Source organism: Perna viridis, chromosome 3, assembly GCF_037379345.1.
Source record: "Perna viridis isolate PV_CMFRI_1.1 ecotype Kerala chromosome 3, ASM3737934v1, whole genome shotgun sequence".
NCBI lineage: Eukaryota > Metazoa > Mollusca > Bivalvia > Mytilida > Mytilidae > Perna > Perna viridis.
The window spans coordinates 30932950-30950876 of NC_142447.1; the positions used below are offsets into that span (position 1 = coordinate 30932950).

General features: G+C 32.2%; 1 protein-coding gene across 1 annotated transcript; it reads right to left on the reverse strand.

The window, feature by feature from the left end:
- Positions 1-5480: 5480 nt before the first annotated feature.
- On the reverse strand, positions 5481-16373 carry LOC148621835 (uncharacterized). The gene is made up of 4 exons (XM_088576618.1): positions 16224-16373; positions 10149-10411; positions 7721-7821; positions 5481-7184 (listed from the first exon to the last, which is right to left on the reverse strand). The coding sequence occupies exons 1-4, from the start codon at positions 16281-16283 to the stop codon at positions 5923-5925; spliced, it is 1686 nt and encodes a 561-aa protein (XP_088432744.1). The 5' UTR covers positions 16284-16373; the 3' UTR covers positions 5481-5922.
- Positions 16374-17927: the final 1554 nt, after the last annotated feature.

Sequence of the window (17927 nt, forward strand, 5' to 3'; positions counted from 1 at the left end):
TCAGCCATTTTGTTAGCTTGGATTATAAAAGGTGTGAAAAACTGAAACCCTATCATTAGTCAGTGTCATTTTAGTTAATTACAGGTAATATTTAAGTCATCACTAATTAGGTAGTTTTGATCTTAACATTGTACTGATTAAAGTTCCCAGCATTACTATCAGGAAAACTTAATCTACTATTCTCAGCCTTACCATCAGGCAAAACTCATCATTAACAGCCTTTCCTTCAGGAATAACTCATCATTAACTGCCTCACTTTCAATCAAACTTAATCATTAACAGCTTTCATATTAGGCATGCCAAATCATATTAACAGTCATGCAGATTTGCTTGAATATAACAAAAAATAGCAGTATAGTGCAGTAATACAATTTCTTTTTTTAATTAAAGACCATTTCAGCATCTTAATGTTAATGGCTGTTCCTTTCAAATCAGAATGCTTCGATACCAAAATAATCTTATTTGGTGATTAAAGTAACGATGCATTTACAGTAATTTGACTGCAAACAGCATTCTATAATGATGTATTAGAATCGTCATCCTATGCAGTAATAAATACCTGAACCATGTCTTTCAAAAACATACCATGTATGTCTAGCAGATGAAACAAACAAGTAATAAACTTTAAGTAAAATAAAATTCTTGAAGCTTTAAACCTTTATTATTTAATTAATATTTCTTAATAACAAATAATGGACACAAATCTTATAAAAAATAACAGTAATAAGCATTAAGTAGTAATGCTGTCACTACAGAGAGTCAATTAAAAGATCTTATGAAATAGCAAGGCATATCATTAAGTTATGAAATACTATATCTATAAATATATCGTGAGTAAAATCACTCATGATTCAGTATCTCCAAAACAAAAAATGTTTAAAAAGGGTTATCTCCCTTTATATTTGTACTATAATAACTTTACTCAATGCACACATATACATAATGTCAAACCTATGTAAAGGACATTTCTTTGATTATTACAGATACATAACATGGAGTAAAAAATAGCAACATATAGAGAGGAAATTGTGCTCATCTATGAAATCTACCAATCTATTTTAAAAATATATTTGACACATAGTCAATCTCAATAATGAGTGGTTTTTGTGTGTTTAGAAATAATTGGCTACTTGTTTCAGTAAAACGGAATAGTTTTTGGTAGTCTAAATTACAATCAGCTAATGCTAAAGAAACATGAATAGAGTTTTAACAAGTTTCACAGCCAGTTCCCAAAGTCACATTCAAATTTGTATGCCTTCATCGAAGCTGCCATTTTGAGGAACTAAGTATGATATCAGATGACATGATAGATGTTGTTCAAAAGAGTTATCCGCTGGATAAGTCAAGTACAACCAAATCAAGATTTCAAGTGCCAGGATAAACTGTTATCCAGTGGATAAATTTTTGAACAACCCAATCCTAAAATAATACACAGTTCCTGAAATCTAATGGTAGTTATGTACACGTGTACATTATGTAAGTCAATTAATTCTAACCTGTGAAACCTCAAAAGGTCCAGGCTAGAGCACAGGCAATACCAAAAATTCTGAAAAAGAGGGGAGCTGTTGACTGGCAAAAAGGGGGGGGGGGGCACTACAGTGATTTCCATTTTATTTTACATATCCAACCAAACTTGGGGGCCTTGACCCCACCATTCATTGTTTCCCCCTTCAGTCTGTCTGTATAGATAGTTTTCATGTATCATTTATACCAGTATTTCATTCTAAAACTTAACTTACAGCTTCCTTTGTGCTTAGAAATTTACCTGATAAGCATAAGCTGTCATAATGCACTTAATGGAATAAAAAACATTATATACCTATATAAAACTATACTATAAAAAATATGCAAAAATGCATAAAATGTTTATAAAATACTAATATAATACTCAAAAGATAACAGATAACATAGACAGAAACATGAACATCAACATCCTTTCTCTATATACACTATAAAATACTTAGTACTATTCATACTTTATGGAATTCTTTTACAAATTCTATAATCTTGTATTTCCTACTTCATTAAAAAAATTAAGAAAATTATTAAGTCTCAATATTTCAATAAGATATTTTTTAAGAAAAGCATGGAATTTTCATGTATGAACTTAAGTGCTTATCATTAAATAATTTGAGCTGAACAAATTATTCCATTTTGATGGTAGTATCACTCTCATTTAATTATTTCACTTTTGATGAATGGTGATTATTTGTCCTTGGCCTATAATGCTGTATTATTTTAAACAATTAAATAAAATTTACAAGAAATATAACTCAAATTAAAGCATATCTATAATATATACATAGACAATAAGAGTGCACTGACTTGACACAGGTCTGACATAAGAAGTAGTTTTAGAACTGGTAAAGTATAAGGTTATGCCTAGCATTTTCTCTGATTTGAGCTGAATTTGTACATCAAAGTTTTTGTCAAGTCAGTGCAATGTTAAATGTCTTATACTGCAACAAATATTAAGAATAAATAATGTCTTTAGATAGAAAAACAGTGTTTACAATTCAAATTACAATTTACAATTTTAAACAACGTAGTGATAATGTTTGTGACAAAATGTTGGTCACAATTAATTATTTTTGAATTACAGTCGATGCATTTTAACTTCTGGAAAAGAATGGTTGCAGTTCATGTATAAATGTTTGCACATGAATGATTGCAAAATGTGTTTTTTATATGTTTTGAAAACACTTGAAAAACGTGGTTGCCATGTTAAGAGCCACTATGAAAATCATATGTAAGATTAATGAAATTATTCATGAAAGCAAGTAAATAAAATTCATTTGGTAATTTTTTTATTTTCAATATGATTTTAAAAATGTTTTTGAAACACACAAAAACATTTTTTTCACCATACTGGTCCTAAACATATGTTTCCATATGTTTTAAAATAAATACAAACATATATGTGTATTGCAATATCACCTGTGTATAAAAGATGTTTATTATTCATTTGTGAAATGCATTATACTTCTACATACAACCTTTACTTTAAACATAGTAATGTTCCATTTAATAATGAGAAATTCAATACCAGAATCTTCAAACTTTTCAAGAGTCTGCTTAATATACCCATAAAAATACAATCTGTTTATACACAAACAAACCTTTTATAAGTTAAAACTATGATTAAATTTGGAAAATTATTAATGATTTGAAGCCAATATGATGCTAGTTTTAAAAGTACTGATCCACATAAAATTCATACATCTCCCGTCTAATAATAATAATAAAGGCTGCTACTTAAGTAATCCTGTATATGCTGAAATTCCCTTTCATGTTCAAATACAGTTCAATATCTACAAACAAACACTACAATTATTTAAAGAATGACTGTTATATTTTTTCGGTCTATGAAAAAATAACCTCAGTGCAAGTGGTGCACATTTATAGCAAGTTATTTAGTGCGCACCACATGATTAAGGTTATTTCTGCATAGGCCAAAAAAAACATAACAGTCATTCCTTAAATAATTGTGATACATGTATTATATAAACTATATAACAGACAATGATGACAATTATTTTTTAGCAATTATTTTTGTGATCATATAAAAACCCCTGTGACATTGCTAGCATGAAAAAAAGAATTATTGTACAAGTATTACACATGGTTTTCTTCTTTTTTCCACCATCCAGACTATTTATTCTTTTTACCTTAACAATCCTACCAGTATACAACCAAAAATGTAATTGTAATGTACAGGTACGGTCACGACTATAAGGGTTTTTTCTGAAAAAAAAATATAGCCCAACCATTCATATATGGTATGGGCAAGTGGCAGATCATGGCAATCCATTTCAAACTAGAAGTACTGTGAACAAGCTTACAAAGAGAATAAACCTCCATTTCAGGTAGACTAATATTACCAGTATGTTAAATCCTTATAATATTATATTAGTTTCCCTTGCACTCATATCTTCCATCTTTTACATCTCAGATGTGGCCCATCCATCCTTAAAAAGTTTCATCAAAATTCATTCAATGGTTTAAATGGAGTTGATTACAAGATTTAAACATGTTGAATATAATTTGGATTATCTCTCTTTGCTGGGATCAACTATAAAGTAATTCAGTCTATTTTTTCAAAATATACATTTATGATTTAGAAACATAAGGTTCAGCTCCTTGTAAACACACACACACACACACATGGTGAAACTGGACTATGGTCCAACCTTATAAGTGTACACATATGGTCTACTGCCCAAATACCTGTATTATCTAGAACCACAATTGCCTGAAGTAAATAACAGTAAAAACAGCAATACATGGAGTCCCACTAGTATACTCGGAGTTTGACGGGTATTAAAGATGAGTTTGCCAGACAAAAACAATTGAATTGTGATGTACATGTAATTGATTTTGAAAGATTAATTTTCCATTATACTATAGAGATTAAAATTTCTGCAAGCAGATAAATCACACATATTATGTAATATTTTGAATAATGATGGTAATAACACACGAAAAACTAGAAGTCCTGTTTATCACAGGAGCCCCAACCTCATTTGTTAGTGATTTTTTTTAAGTAAATCAAATGTGTCTGTAAGACACTAATGATGGCCCTGCTTGGTAGATTTGCCAAATTAGGAACATGTTTATTTTTGTATGAAGACATGGTTTGCAGATTCAGAAATCCTTCCAAGACTTGTGATACTCATGATCTGTTGGTTCAGCTCAATCCTTCCAAGACTTGCAATGACAAACTGTTCCAGTACTGTAACTTGAAAAATTTGGGGATCAGAAATTCCTAAATATATGCATATCTACATGTAGTATCCTGGCCACATAGTGTCATGAAATTCTGTTTGGTAGTGTCAGACTAGTTGCGATGAGAAAAAGAGGACCGATGGACGAACTGTTGCATAAAAAATGTTTATATCCCCCGTAACAAATCCCCAACTGTGTTGCTTGGGATATATTTCTGACAAAAATTACAGTCTAACAATCACCCAGTTCCGTAATATTTCATGAAAGTCAAGATCCTATGACCTTGCACACCATTATTATGTGTAGGAACATCCTGCAAAAAATATTTTAGAAGACAAGATACCTGAACAAGCCATATAGCTCTATTTCTGATGAAAATTACCAAGTCTAACTTTCACCAATATTTCACGAATATCAAAATCCTTTGGCCCTGCATACCTCCATCCAGTGAAGAAATATCATGTAAAATATTTAAGATGTAGTTCAAAAACTGTACGAGGAGATAGCCGGACAAGCCATGATCATGTGTAATCCAGACGGACAGACAGACAGACAAATGGTTGGACAGGGGTTAATTTGTTTGCAGTTTGTAGTGGGGGCATAAAAATGCATTATAATGAGATTACATGAAACACTACCATTGACCCACCACCTTCTTAACTTTGATTGTTTCACAGTAATTTAATTTACTGCAATATTTATGTATTGAACTAAAAATAATTCCGTTGTTTGTTAAGTGGGTTACTACACCTGTAAAATATTGCATAAGTTTAATATTTACAGCATTTTACTGAATTTTATTACTTAGCACCATTATATTAACTAAAATTAAAGCTTTTAATTTCAAAATATTGTCCTAGGTTTTTCATTGTAAAAAAAGTTGGGTTTTTTTAAAGATGAGGCTGATATATATTTTTATCCATTACTATATTCTATCTAAACTTATATCAAAACGATTGCCTTAACAAGAAATGTTATAAGATTACAGTAACTGCTTTGATTAAATCAGATTACAAAAAATAAACAGTTTCAAAAAACTTTCCTTCTTGTACAAATTTCTGAAAGTGTACAATTCTATAAGTTATTGACAGACATTGCCTTGACTTTAACTCTATATAAGAATAATACAATATTTATACTACAGGTTTTTTCTTTGTACAAAATGAATTAAAAATATAATAATGAACTTTGATATTATCATTTCATCAAATCTACCTCTTCATAAGCATCAAATTGCGGCTGCATTTTGTTTTGATTAAACCGCAGCTGTGTTGACACAGCGTCATCATATTCTACTTGTTCATCTTCATCTCCAAATTCATAGTCAGCTTCTGGAATTTCTATGCGCTGTCCACTGGATACCCCATAAATATTTTTAGAATCAGCAAGGGACTTTGCTTTAGCTTTATTTCTGTCTGTTAGGAAAGCATGGTCATAAGTATCATCAATGTCATCTTCATCATCATGCTTTATATCAAGAGAAACACGGTTTTGACGAGCAGCTTTGATACCTTCATACTGTTCAAGATGGTATTCATCTTCTTGCCCCTGCTCTTTCCAAGCTTGATTTCTCTCTGGGTGAGCCTGGGCATATAAATTTTGTGGTTGTGTTGGACGTTTTGCTTGTTTGGCTTGTTTCTTGCCAGCTGTTGGTCCAACTCTAGATATATTTTGGTCTGCATCTTCATACAGAGGTTCAATAGATTGTTTTGGTTTCTCTAATTGTTCTGGCTCATCATATAAATGTTCCCGAGGGTAAGCCTTGTCTTTAGTTGTCTCTTTTTCATTTTCCTGATCATGTTTATCTTTTGTCTTCTTATCATTTTTATCTTTCTTAAAAAATCCTCCAAAACCTTTTTTCTTCTCATCTTTGCTATCTGATTTCTCCTTTTTACTTTTGGATTTCTCATTCACTATTTTATTTTTATTCACACAGTCTTCTAATTCAGTTTTAAAGTCTTGTGGAAGATGTGCAAGATTAGCAGAGTTTTGACGTATGATCATAGGGGGTCTTGTACTTCCTTCTTTTAATGACACTGCCTGTCTTGATGTCACTGGTGAAGGCTCTCGCTTTTTTAAAGGTTCAGACAATCTGTTTGTCAAAGTCTGATCAGGGGAATCATTTTTGGTCCTATCAAACTTATTTGTCAACTGTTCATCATGTTTCCGCTTTGTAAGTCTATCTATAGCTTTGGTAATTAGTGAGGGATTATCAATAATGAAAACAAATGTTCCCTCCCCACTGTCACTTCTTCTCCCTGATACGATAGTAAACTCTCCCTTTCCTTTTCCATACTTTCTTAATTGTTCATAATACCATTTAAATTTGGCTTCCTGAATGTCTAAATCTTCCAACATGAGACATACAGGAGTAACATGAAGTCTATATCTTTTAGTTACACTTAAACCAAGTCTCTCAACATGTTCATTAGGTTTTAACTTCACATCAATCCTTGCAGCTGAAATGATAGAGGGTGAATGTTATAACACTCAAAACTTAAAAAAAAAACAAACAAAAAACAACTTTCAAATGCCAATTTTTGTAAAATTCTGACAAATAATTGAATTTGCAGTAATTATTTGATGTTTTTAAAAGAGAAATTGTACCAATTGATATTTATGATGTTACAGTACCAAATCAAGTTACACAAAATTCCCTGGTTTGCTCAAAGAGAGACAGCAAATCAGAAAACCTGTTACAAATCAAATCAAATCATTATTATATGGGAAAAGATTTGTGTGGGAACTGTTCTGTGTCTTTGACAAGTGAACAATGCTACCAGTACATTTACAATAAGAAGTGACTACCCAAACGACAAATAGAAATGAATATATATGAAAGAAACTCATTAATTAAGTAGTGATTTTCAGGAATTTGGAAGAGGCATGGTATTGCTGTGTGTTATTTACGAATGCATAATAAATTTTCTATAATATGGTCTTGGTCTAAGGTTTAAATGAAGTAGAGAAAACATTTCTCTAATAAAATTCCTACTTTCGTCTGGTGATTGTGAGTCATAAAGAATATTGTCTTTCAAACCATCATCATCATCCTCAAATACTGTACTCGATGAATCTTCACGTCCTTCAACAAATCTGTCAGAAGAGAAGAAAAGCAATATTACATAGTATTAAAAAGTGTAAAAAACAATAGATTTTAACAAAGCACTAGCATAAAACTTCACATGTAATGAAAATACCAAACAGAGAAAAATAATAATATTGAAAAGTGTGAATAATCAAAGTATGATCACGAGTGGCAAAAAAAAACAGCCAGATTTAATGAGTGTGTGGAACTTTTTCTGTGCACAAGACCAAACAACAAGTATTCTTGGTATGTGTAATTATATTTTAAGTATTTACTATAGCCAACTGATAATCCTATTTATTATGAAGATTTTCTTCATAATTCATTGCTATTTTTTCAACATAAATTTCAAATTAAAACGTGATCAGTGGATGATATTTGTGTTGTGTCGGAGTAAAAAAAGGCCATGAGTGAAATAACTGAATTTCACATGAAAATTTTCAAAATTTATTACACCTGGAACATTTCAGAAATCACTTTTATTTAATAAATAAAAAATATGACATCAATATGCAATATCAGGTGCTGATGGTTTTTTTTTTTTTGCATTGTGACAAGAGGCACTGATTAGTTATATGTACATGTACTTCAAATAAGTAAACCTTAAGGAGATAGACCCAAAGTAAGGGACATAACTCTTACAAATCATTGGAACATTTGTATTCAACATATTACATCAACCTCGTGTAAGCATCAAAGTAACTTGGATTTATTATACCCCAAGCAACGAAGTTGCGAAGGGTATAATGTTTTTGACCTGTCCGTCAGTCTGTCAGTCCATCTTCAGTTTTCCAGACTTTGTTGTATATAAGTTCACCATGATAAGTTATAGGTTTTGTTCTGCTCTGATGATTTTTACCAAAATTACTGGCCTTGAATTTAGCAAAATTCACAGAAAATAACTATTTTTCTGGACTTTTTTTCTAAATGCTTGCAGATATTGACATGATTTTTGGTATATAAATTCACCATGATAAGTTACAGGTCGGGTTAAATTTTCTGTCCGCTCTGATGATTTTTATCGAAATTAGGGCCTTGAACTTTGCAAATTTCACAGAAATAACAGTTTTCCTGACTTTTTTCTAAACGCTTGCAGATATTGACATGTTTTTTTGGTATATAAATACACCATGATAAGTTACAGGTCCATTTTATGTTTCGTTCCACTCTGATGATTTTTGAAATTTATGGGCCTTGAACTTAGCAAAATTCACAGAAATAACAGTTTTCCGGACTTTTTTTCTAAACATTTACAGATATTGACATGATTTTTAGTATAGAAATTAACCATGATAAGTTACACGACAAGTTCATAGTTGGTTCCGCACCGATGAATTTTACCGAAATTACGGGCCTTCACAGACTTTTTTTCCTAAACGCTTGCAGATTATGACATGATTGTTGGTATATATTTGTCACCATGATAAGTTACAGGTCAAATGTACGTTTTATTCCACTACGATGATATTTACTTTGGATTAACTAAAACTCACAGAAATCACAGTCTGGAGTTTGAAACTACCATTCTGAGTAATAGAATTAAGTTAGAAGATAAAGGTCTAAAGCCTAAAAAACATTCTTATTCCTCTTTTTATTGGGGTCCTTCTACATGTACAAACAAATTTACTTGAGTATCCAACATGGGGACGTGTGGGGTATGTGAGCGCGCTCACTAAGGTTCTATAATTTCATTCTGCTTCAAAGGAAAGCTTGAAAGGCTCTGGTGAAATTGAATATGATACAAATATATCACTGATTTCAAGAGTTGTGTCCCTTACCCTAAGTCTACCGCCTTACAGCAGTATAAGTGTTCACTCATTAATTATCACTGTTTGGCCAATTTGATTTTTACGTCAATGAATGATAGAATTTAAAATTGATCTACTATTTTTCAAAAGACATTTTTCACATACATCCAAAATTACACATGCATTGCTGGGAACTAAAACATCACGGTTTCAGCCATCTACAAAATTTCTCAAAGTAACTCAACAAGTATATGCACATAAAGGCTCTTATGATGAGAGACAACAGGATGATAGTGGGGCAAAGGCACTACCTCTAGAGTCTAGACATTTAAAAAAATCATAGAATACTTTGCTATCCAAACAAAGGGGTATGGTAATTTTGTCTTGGTGCAATCTACAGTATGAGAACCACTCCTGAGACACATTGGTATATAATGTACTATAATACATCCATTAAAAAGATTCAATGGTTTAAAAACATTACAAATATTTCAATTGAGCTAGTACAAATGTAGAACTTTTCCTATCAATACAAATGCTGGGAGCTGTTCATTATAATTACTACTATGTTAATATTTCATACAAACCTGGAATAATCTTGTAGACAATCATACCAGAGCTCTGTTTCTGAGGTATTTGACAGAAGCAGAGAGAATTTCTCCTTCTTAGTATGAACATCAATAACATATTCTTTGGTAGATTCCTTCACTATCTTGTCAATACCCTTAACCTGAATCAGTTGAAAAGAGCTCTTAACTTTCTCTTTTGAATCTTTATTTTCATATGCATCCAGACACACTAATCCATCTGCCCCACGTATCAGCTGACACCATCGTTTATGTTTTTTGTTCTAGAAATGAAACAAAACAATTACAAAACAGCAAAAATAAACAATACTACTTATAATAATATATCTATCTATTAAAAAAAAATAGCCATGGTAAATACTTTTTTTATTATATTTTTTGCTATTATTAATCTTTATATTTTCATTAATTTCATCTTCTATTTTTTCTTTCGTCATTATTTGTTATTATTAATATTATCATCGTTCTTCTATCGTGCATTTAAACGCACGCTGTGAGTGTTCGGGTATCATGCCTTTAAATGCACAATAGGAGCATTTGTTTATTGTGCGCTTGGTGAGCGTTTAATGTTCATTTAGGTATCGTGCTTGCTGGAAACCTAAACGTCTCAAGGAGTGTACCATGGAAGTTAAAAATATTCTTTTTTTTAAGATTAAAATGTGGCACCTAGGCCAAGTACTCTCAATGGCTTTTAAAAGAAAAAAAAGTGTATGAACTATTTATACCTTTAATAAGAAATTTTAACATAAGTTTCATATCAGGAAATAATACTGAGAGAAATAGATAAATTATTACATACAAGTACCAGTACAGTTAACTATTTAACATTTGATATGACACTTTGAACTACATGTACAATGTACATTGCTTTTTACAGAAATAGTTTCTTCAAGGTATTGATTTAAAGGCTCTGGGAGGCTTTTATGGAATTCCAGAACTGCCTTATATGCACATACATGTACATGTACTTTTCTATAAATGCATATTCTTTTCTGTACATTCAAATACTTTTTCAATAGATGCACATAACATGCACATGTTAAATAAATGCACATACATTTTTTTCATACATAAACATACTTTTCAATATATACATGTTCTTCTTCTATACAAATGTACATCATCATACTTTTTAAATATATGAACATAATTATCAACATAAGGCAGTTATGGCATTCCGTACAATATATTTTACAAAAATTGATATAATTATTTTATCATATGTAGTATTATATTGTTCCTTGAATTTATTTTTTCTGTAACCACAAGTAGTTATTTCAGGAATGGCTGTTTCGGTCTATGAAGAAATAACCTCAATCATGTGGTGCACCCTAAAAAACCTACATAGCTGGTATTTTCAAGTATGCACCACAGGTATTGAGGTTAGTTCAAATAGATCAAAACAAGAGGCTCCTAGGAGCCTGAATTGCTCACCTTGTTAAATTTTTGCCTTTTAAGGGTAATAACTCTAACAAGGAGTTGTCAAACAATTTTGACTCCACTTGATTCATTGGACACATTTGTAAGCCTTATAATAAGGATCATTTCAGCAATTGAAAGCTATTGGCTAAACCTAACAGATTTGGAGATGTATGCAAAAATCTGCTATCTGACCCTATTGTTCTATTTTTAGAAATGGCAGCCATGGTTTTTGAGATATCAAAAACCTGTCAATTCGTTAAGGATATCCTATAAAACAAAAATGTCAACTTTCATTGAATTCTGTAGAGCAGTTTCTGAGGAGAAGATTTTTTTGAAGTAAGAACATCATAAACAGAAAAAGACGTCCACAAAGGGCAATAACTCCAACATGGGTCAACAAATTTTCACCATGGATAGATCTCTTCATGCTGAATAATTTTATCCATGTCAGATTTTTGTTAAACCTAACCGTTTTGGAGATATATGCAAAAATCTGCTGTCTGACCCCTATGTTCTATTTTTAATAACATCGGCCATGCTTTATAACAGATCAAAAATCCAAACAATCATTTTGTTAAGGATGCCCTTTAAAACAAAAATACCAACTTTCATTGAATTCTGTAGGGCAGTTTCTGAGAAGAAGATTTTTTAAAGTAATAACATCATAAACAGAAAAAGACGTCCACAAAGGGCAATAACTCCAACATGGGTCAACAAATTTTCATCAAAATTTGACCATAGATAGATCTCTTCATGCTGAACAATTTTACCCCCATGTCAGAATTTGGCTAAACCTAACAGTTTAGGAGATATATGCGAAAAACTACTGTCTGACCCCTATGTTCTATTTTTAGTAACAGTGGCCATGTTTTTCAATGGATCAAAAATCCCTACATCATTTCTATGCAGGATACACCAAAGAACATTCATACCCAGTTAGGTTCAAATTGGTCAAGTAGTTTCAGAGAAGAAGAGTTTTGAAAAATTGTTAATGACAACGACGGATGATGATGGACGCCAAGTGATAACAAGGTGAGCTAAAATTTGACTGTCAGACCTTATAATTTAATTTCAATATCAAAATTCAACTAGTAAATCATTGAAAAAATCTGATGATTTCACAGTTATATACAAAATTTGGTCTATGAGGTGGTGGACAAAATTTGTATCCAATCAGATAACAATCAGTTACTTCTGTAATCATAATTGAAATAAAATTTGAGAACTTTACTACAGCATAGCTTCCATGTTTTCCACTCATGCAGCCAATCTAAAACTAAATTCACATCGCTTCCAGTTTTCTGTCATGTCTTAAATGCAACATAACAGAAAACTGGGTTGGTTTTTATTTGGATAAACAGTCTAAAGGACAAAATCGTCAATGTAGATACTCTTAGAATACCTGGGCTCAATTCTTTCTACAATCTGACCAATTCTCACTGATTTTAATTTTTCAATCAGATGAGAAGATTGATAAAATATTTATAAAGTTGAATGACAACAAGAAGTCATGATTATAGCTTAAGTTTAAGTAACTTTTTTTCAATGTGAGATAATTTGATTGTTTGTTTGTTTGTTGGGGTTTAACGTCCGAGCAGCAATATCTCAGCCATAATTAGAGGATGAACACCAAATGGATGATAAAATGAACATGAAATGAAAAAAAGGATGGGACACAAGGACAATAGAGTCGACAAATTTTGATTGCCACTGGAAAAAGGGGGGATGGGTAAGGTCGGGCAATTTAGCCTCCTGTGGCGGAGCGCAAAGGTTCCTACTCCTATCGTATACCACAGCAGGGTTCTTTAACGTGCGAGGAACGTGGCATCTTTCCCAACACGGCACACCACTATTGTTTGTGGTCAGGTTTTCCATATTATAGCCTGACAACCCCAGCATGTAACACACCAGGGGTACCCCATTCCACCACCTGGGGCACACATCCCAGTTGCTCTGTGGGCAGAGCGCCTAGCCCCCGGCTAAGTGTCTGAGCACTATTTAGTCGCCTTATACGACAAGCTTAGCGCTGCTGCAGGCCTATTCTTTTGACACCCAGACCTGCACGGGGCGAGATAATTTGAGGGGTAAATTTCAGGAAACAATCTTTGATAGACTCAACATAATTACAAGAACAACAGAGGAACAGAGTTTAAGTCCTACAGATGACATGTGATATCCTGTAACACAAGTGCTGGTTTTTCTTCCTTGTTGTGTTGATGTATTTAACTGGGAGGAATACTCTCATATTTAAGAACACCCTTGATTATCTATAAAGTGAGTTTGTATATAATTGAACCGATGATATCAAATAGTATGATGCCTCCACAAACCTTGATAGTATAACAATACCCACACAAGACAAATGGCCAAACAATGAAAATTGTTGTCAATGATTACAGCATTCTGTATATACATGTACATGTATGAGCTACATACATTTGTACCAATACAATACAAATTCTTTAAAAAATGTATTTGAAAAATTCAAATACCATTTTAATTGCCACTTACACAATACCTTGTAGGATATATTAAACAGTCCAATGCCCAAAATTCATTGGTAGCTGAAACAAAAGGTTCCATTCTAAGTGTGTATGTTTACAAAGAATATACGAGGTCACATCAATTGCATTGGTTTCAACCAAATCTGCACTGATGGTTAGAAAATGACCTTCACTGATAGCCAGACCACAAGGTACATTTTTGTACCATACCAATTGTGTTAGACCTAATCTTCACTGATAGCCAGAACATCAGGTACAAGTACATGTACCATACAAATTGTGTTGGGTTATACCCAACCTTCACTGATAGCCAGAACATCAGGTACCATACTGTGTTGTTTCATACCCAATTTTCATTAAAAGCAAGAACTTCAGGTACCGTACCAATTGTGTTGGTTTATACCTAACCTTCACTGATAGCCAGAACATCAGGTACTGTACCAGTTATGTTGGTTTATACCTAACCTTCACTGATAGCCAGAACATCAGGTACTGTACCAATTATATTTGTTTATACCCAACCTACACTGATAGCCAGAACATCAGGTACTGTACCAATTATCTTGGTTTATACCTAACCTTCACTGACAGCCAGGACATCAGGTACCATACCAATTGTGTTGTATAATACCTAACACTTACTGATATCCACACAAAAAATGTACCAAGCGTGTTGGTGTATGACCAATCTTCACTGCTAGCTAGAAATAATTTGCCAAATAATGTGAAAGTATCAATTTTCACAACCTAGATACATATATGTATGAATGAAAATAGTCCCTGCAAAAGAAATTATTTACACATTGATATGCTTAATCATTTTTCAAAGCAGCGTGAAAATGAATAATATACTGGTCTAGAGCATGTTCACTCTATTGGCCTAGAGCATGTTCACTCTACTGGCCTAGAGCATGTTCACTCTACTGGCCTAGAGCATGTTCACTCTACTGGCCTACAGCATGTTCACTCTACTGGTCAGGAGCATGATCACTCTACTGGCCTAGAGCATGTTCACTCTACTGGCCTGGAGCATGTTCACTCTACTGGCCTAGAACATGTTCACTCGACAGAATCCAGAAAAAAATAAACAACTGCAAAAATAAAATGTCAACATAATGTCCTGTCTGTGACTTCCATTATGTTTGGGAATTCAAACAACCTTTTCACAAACATTTGAATGGACACAGGAGTAACCTTGCAAAAAGCCTATACTTCATGTAAGTCAACATTACAGTTTTCGAACACACTGTTTACAGGATTCCAACCAAATGCAAATCCTTCATGTAATTGTTGAATAGAAAAAGATCTGAAACAATCTACAGAGAGTTAAGTGGAGGGATTTTGGGTTAAGGAACTCTGTGTCTTAATACACATCCACAATTAATTTATAAAAAAAAACATTAAGACTTCCATGCTTTGTATAGTTTCTTTTCATCTCAGTGCTTGTTTGTATTTTAAATTATATTTTTATACAAAGTTTGAAATCATTTTAAATCTTACAAGTGTTTTAATTCCACAATGTTCAAAATCTGTGTAATATCAATAAAAACGCAATGCATGCATTTCACAGGTACAATTTACTAGGTTATGCAGCAAGTTTATGTTTAAGCCATGAAAAATGTCACATGTACACTGAAAATTTGCTAAATTATATTTTCTTATAGGGCAACATCTTTATCAGTATATTTGTACAATCCTCAAGACTTATATATAAGTATACAATGTCCAACATAATAGCAGGGACATGCATGTACAACAAGTACATGTATTGTAATACAGTCAATGCATTTTGAATGCAATAGCATTGGCATAAAAAACATTGTATATGTACATTGCATACCTATCTAAATATGTGCCTAAACAATACAAAATGTATAAACATAAAATGTATGTTTAAAAAGAGAGATTGTTATTTTACAACCCTCTAAAATTAGTAAAAATAAATAACATAATTCAAATTAAATCTTAAACAATTTGCCAAAAATGTTAAAGTTTGAAACTTTGACTGACATTCAAACAACCTAATTTATGTACAAGTCCTATTAATTTTTAACCAGGTGGAAGGAAAACATTGTGAAGTTGCAGTGCCTCGAGTCTTGACGCTTGAGAAAAAGAATTGGGAGGATAGAAGGTCCAACAAGTTACTCACTAAAATTCCTGATTTGAGTGTCAGCTCCCCTTCTTTTATAACGTATTTTGAATCGGACATCTCTGATAATTTTTATGCAGTGCCTTCCTTCATCGCACTCTACAACCAGGAAGTCAATCATAAAATGTAACGATAAAATATTTTTTCGTTTCCGCTCCGCAACCGGGCAAACAATTAAACTAAACGTTTCTTAACACGGCCAAGTTATGTGAGCGCTTGTAAAAAGTGGGAAATTGTATTTCTTGCTTCACAAGATTTAGCAAATGCGATGTTTTAAAATGCTAGTATTATGAAGAAACGCAAACTCACTCAAGGGTACGAAGGATAGATTTTGTACTTTAAATTGTATGTGCCGTTGTAGTAATATTTTCTATATATTTTATAAGTTCCTGAGGCTGACATATAGGACCCGGAGTTATATACATGTTTCTCTAGAAAACTCTGAAAAGCTAGTTTCGTTTAATTTCAGAGCCACACACTCATGACAAGTATATTATCATTTATTGGCGTAGGGTCCTCACATTCAGTGTGTCAGAAATTGTAGAAAAATTCCACTAAACTCGTAGGCTAACCATAATCCCTTTTGGGGTTCAGTGTCCGAAGCTGTTTTCTGATTCGGCTGCCCACTGTAGGCGGTATTCCTGTTGGCACTGATGGCCAATTCAGAAAACCGGTCAGGACACTGAATTGAAAAAAGGGATTAGGCTAACCAGATGACAAAAACATAAAATAGATGAAACTTTTGTATCTACATATTTCATTAACATGATTAATGTAATTCTGTTTGTACACATGTACAAAAATGTATATGAACAAATGTACAAAAATGTACATCTCTACTTGTTTCTTGAATAACTGAAAACCTGATGGAAAAACAGAAAAACCAGGTGTATATATCTGAAAACCTCAATAAAAAATATTTTTTGTGGTCTAAATGCTTCCTTCTGTATTTAACTATGCATTAAATAAGATTTTTTTAAGGAAAAAAGGTTTTTTTATGCATATTACAACACTTTCTAACATAACCCGACGGAAATCTGTAATAATCAATGTGATGTTGCAAAGGCACATGACTAATTTTATTTGGTATCTAGAAAATGTTGGAATATTCATCAAGAATCTATTTTTTTTCATGAAAAACTTATTTCAAGTATGTTTAAATAACATGGTGAGCAATTAAATCACCTAAAACACTTAAATAAGAAACTTGAAATGTTCTTTAACATCACTTCAAAGAATCAAGACTATGCCAAATGTGAGTTGAGTACAAACAAAGACTTGAATGAGTTGGTAAAAGTTAAGATACATGTATCTCAAAATGAAGTTTTCCATATTAGATTATTGGGTATGCTGGGTAATGCATAATACATGTATCATTAGAAATCTTTATAATTCACATGTATTTGTATAGCCACATGTCCTGGCCACATGTGCATGTGTATTGAAAAGTTACAAAAAAGATGGAAAACATGATACTAAACACACATAAGCATTTGAAAAATTCTGTTGAAAAGAATTTTATTGTAATTTGCTTTTTGGTCTTTGTTATGTTACAGTCATGTCAGTATTAAGGGGAAACAACTTATAAATTGTTTAATATAAAATGTGAATAATTGCTGCTTTATTGTTCATGTTTAAGATTGTGAGCATACATGTACTTATGTCATGAACATGTAAGCAAAACTACATGTTTAAAGCTCTATG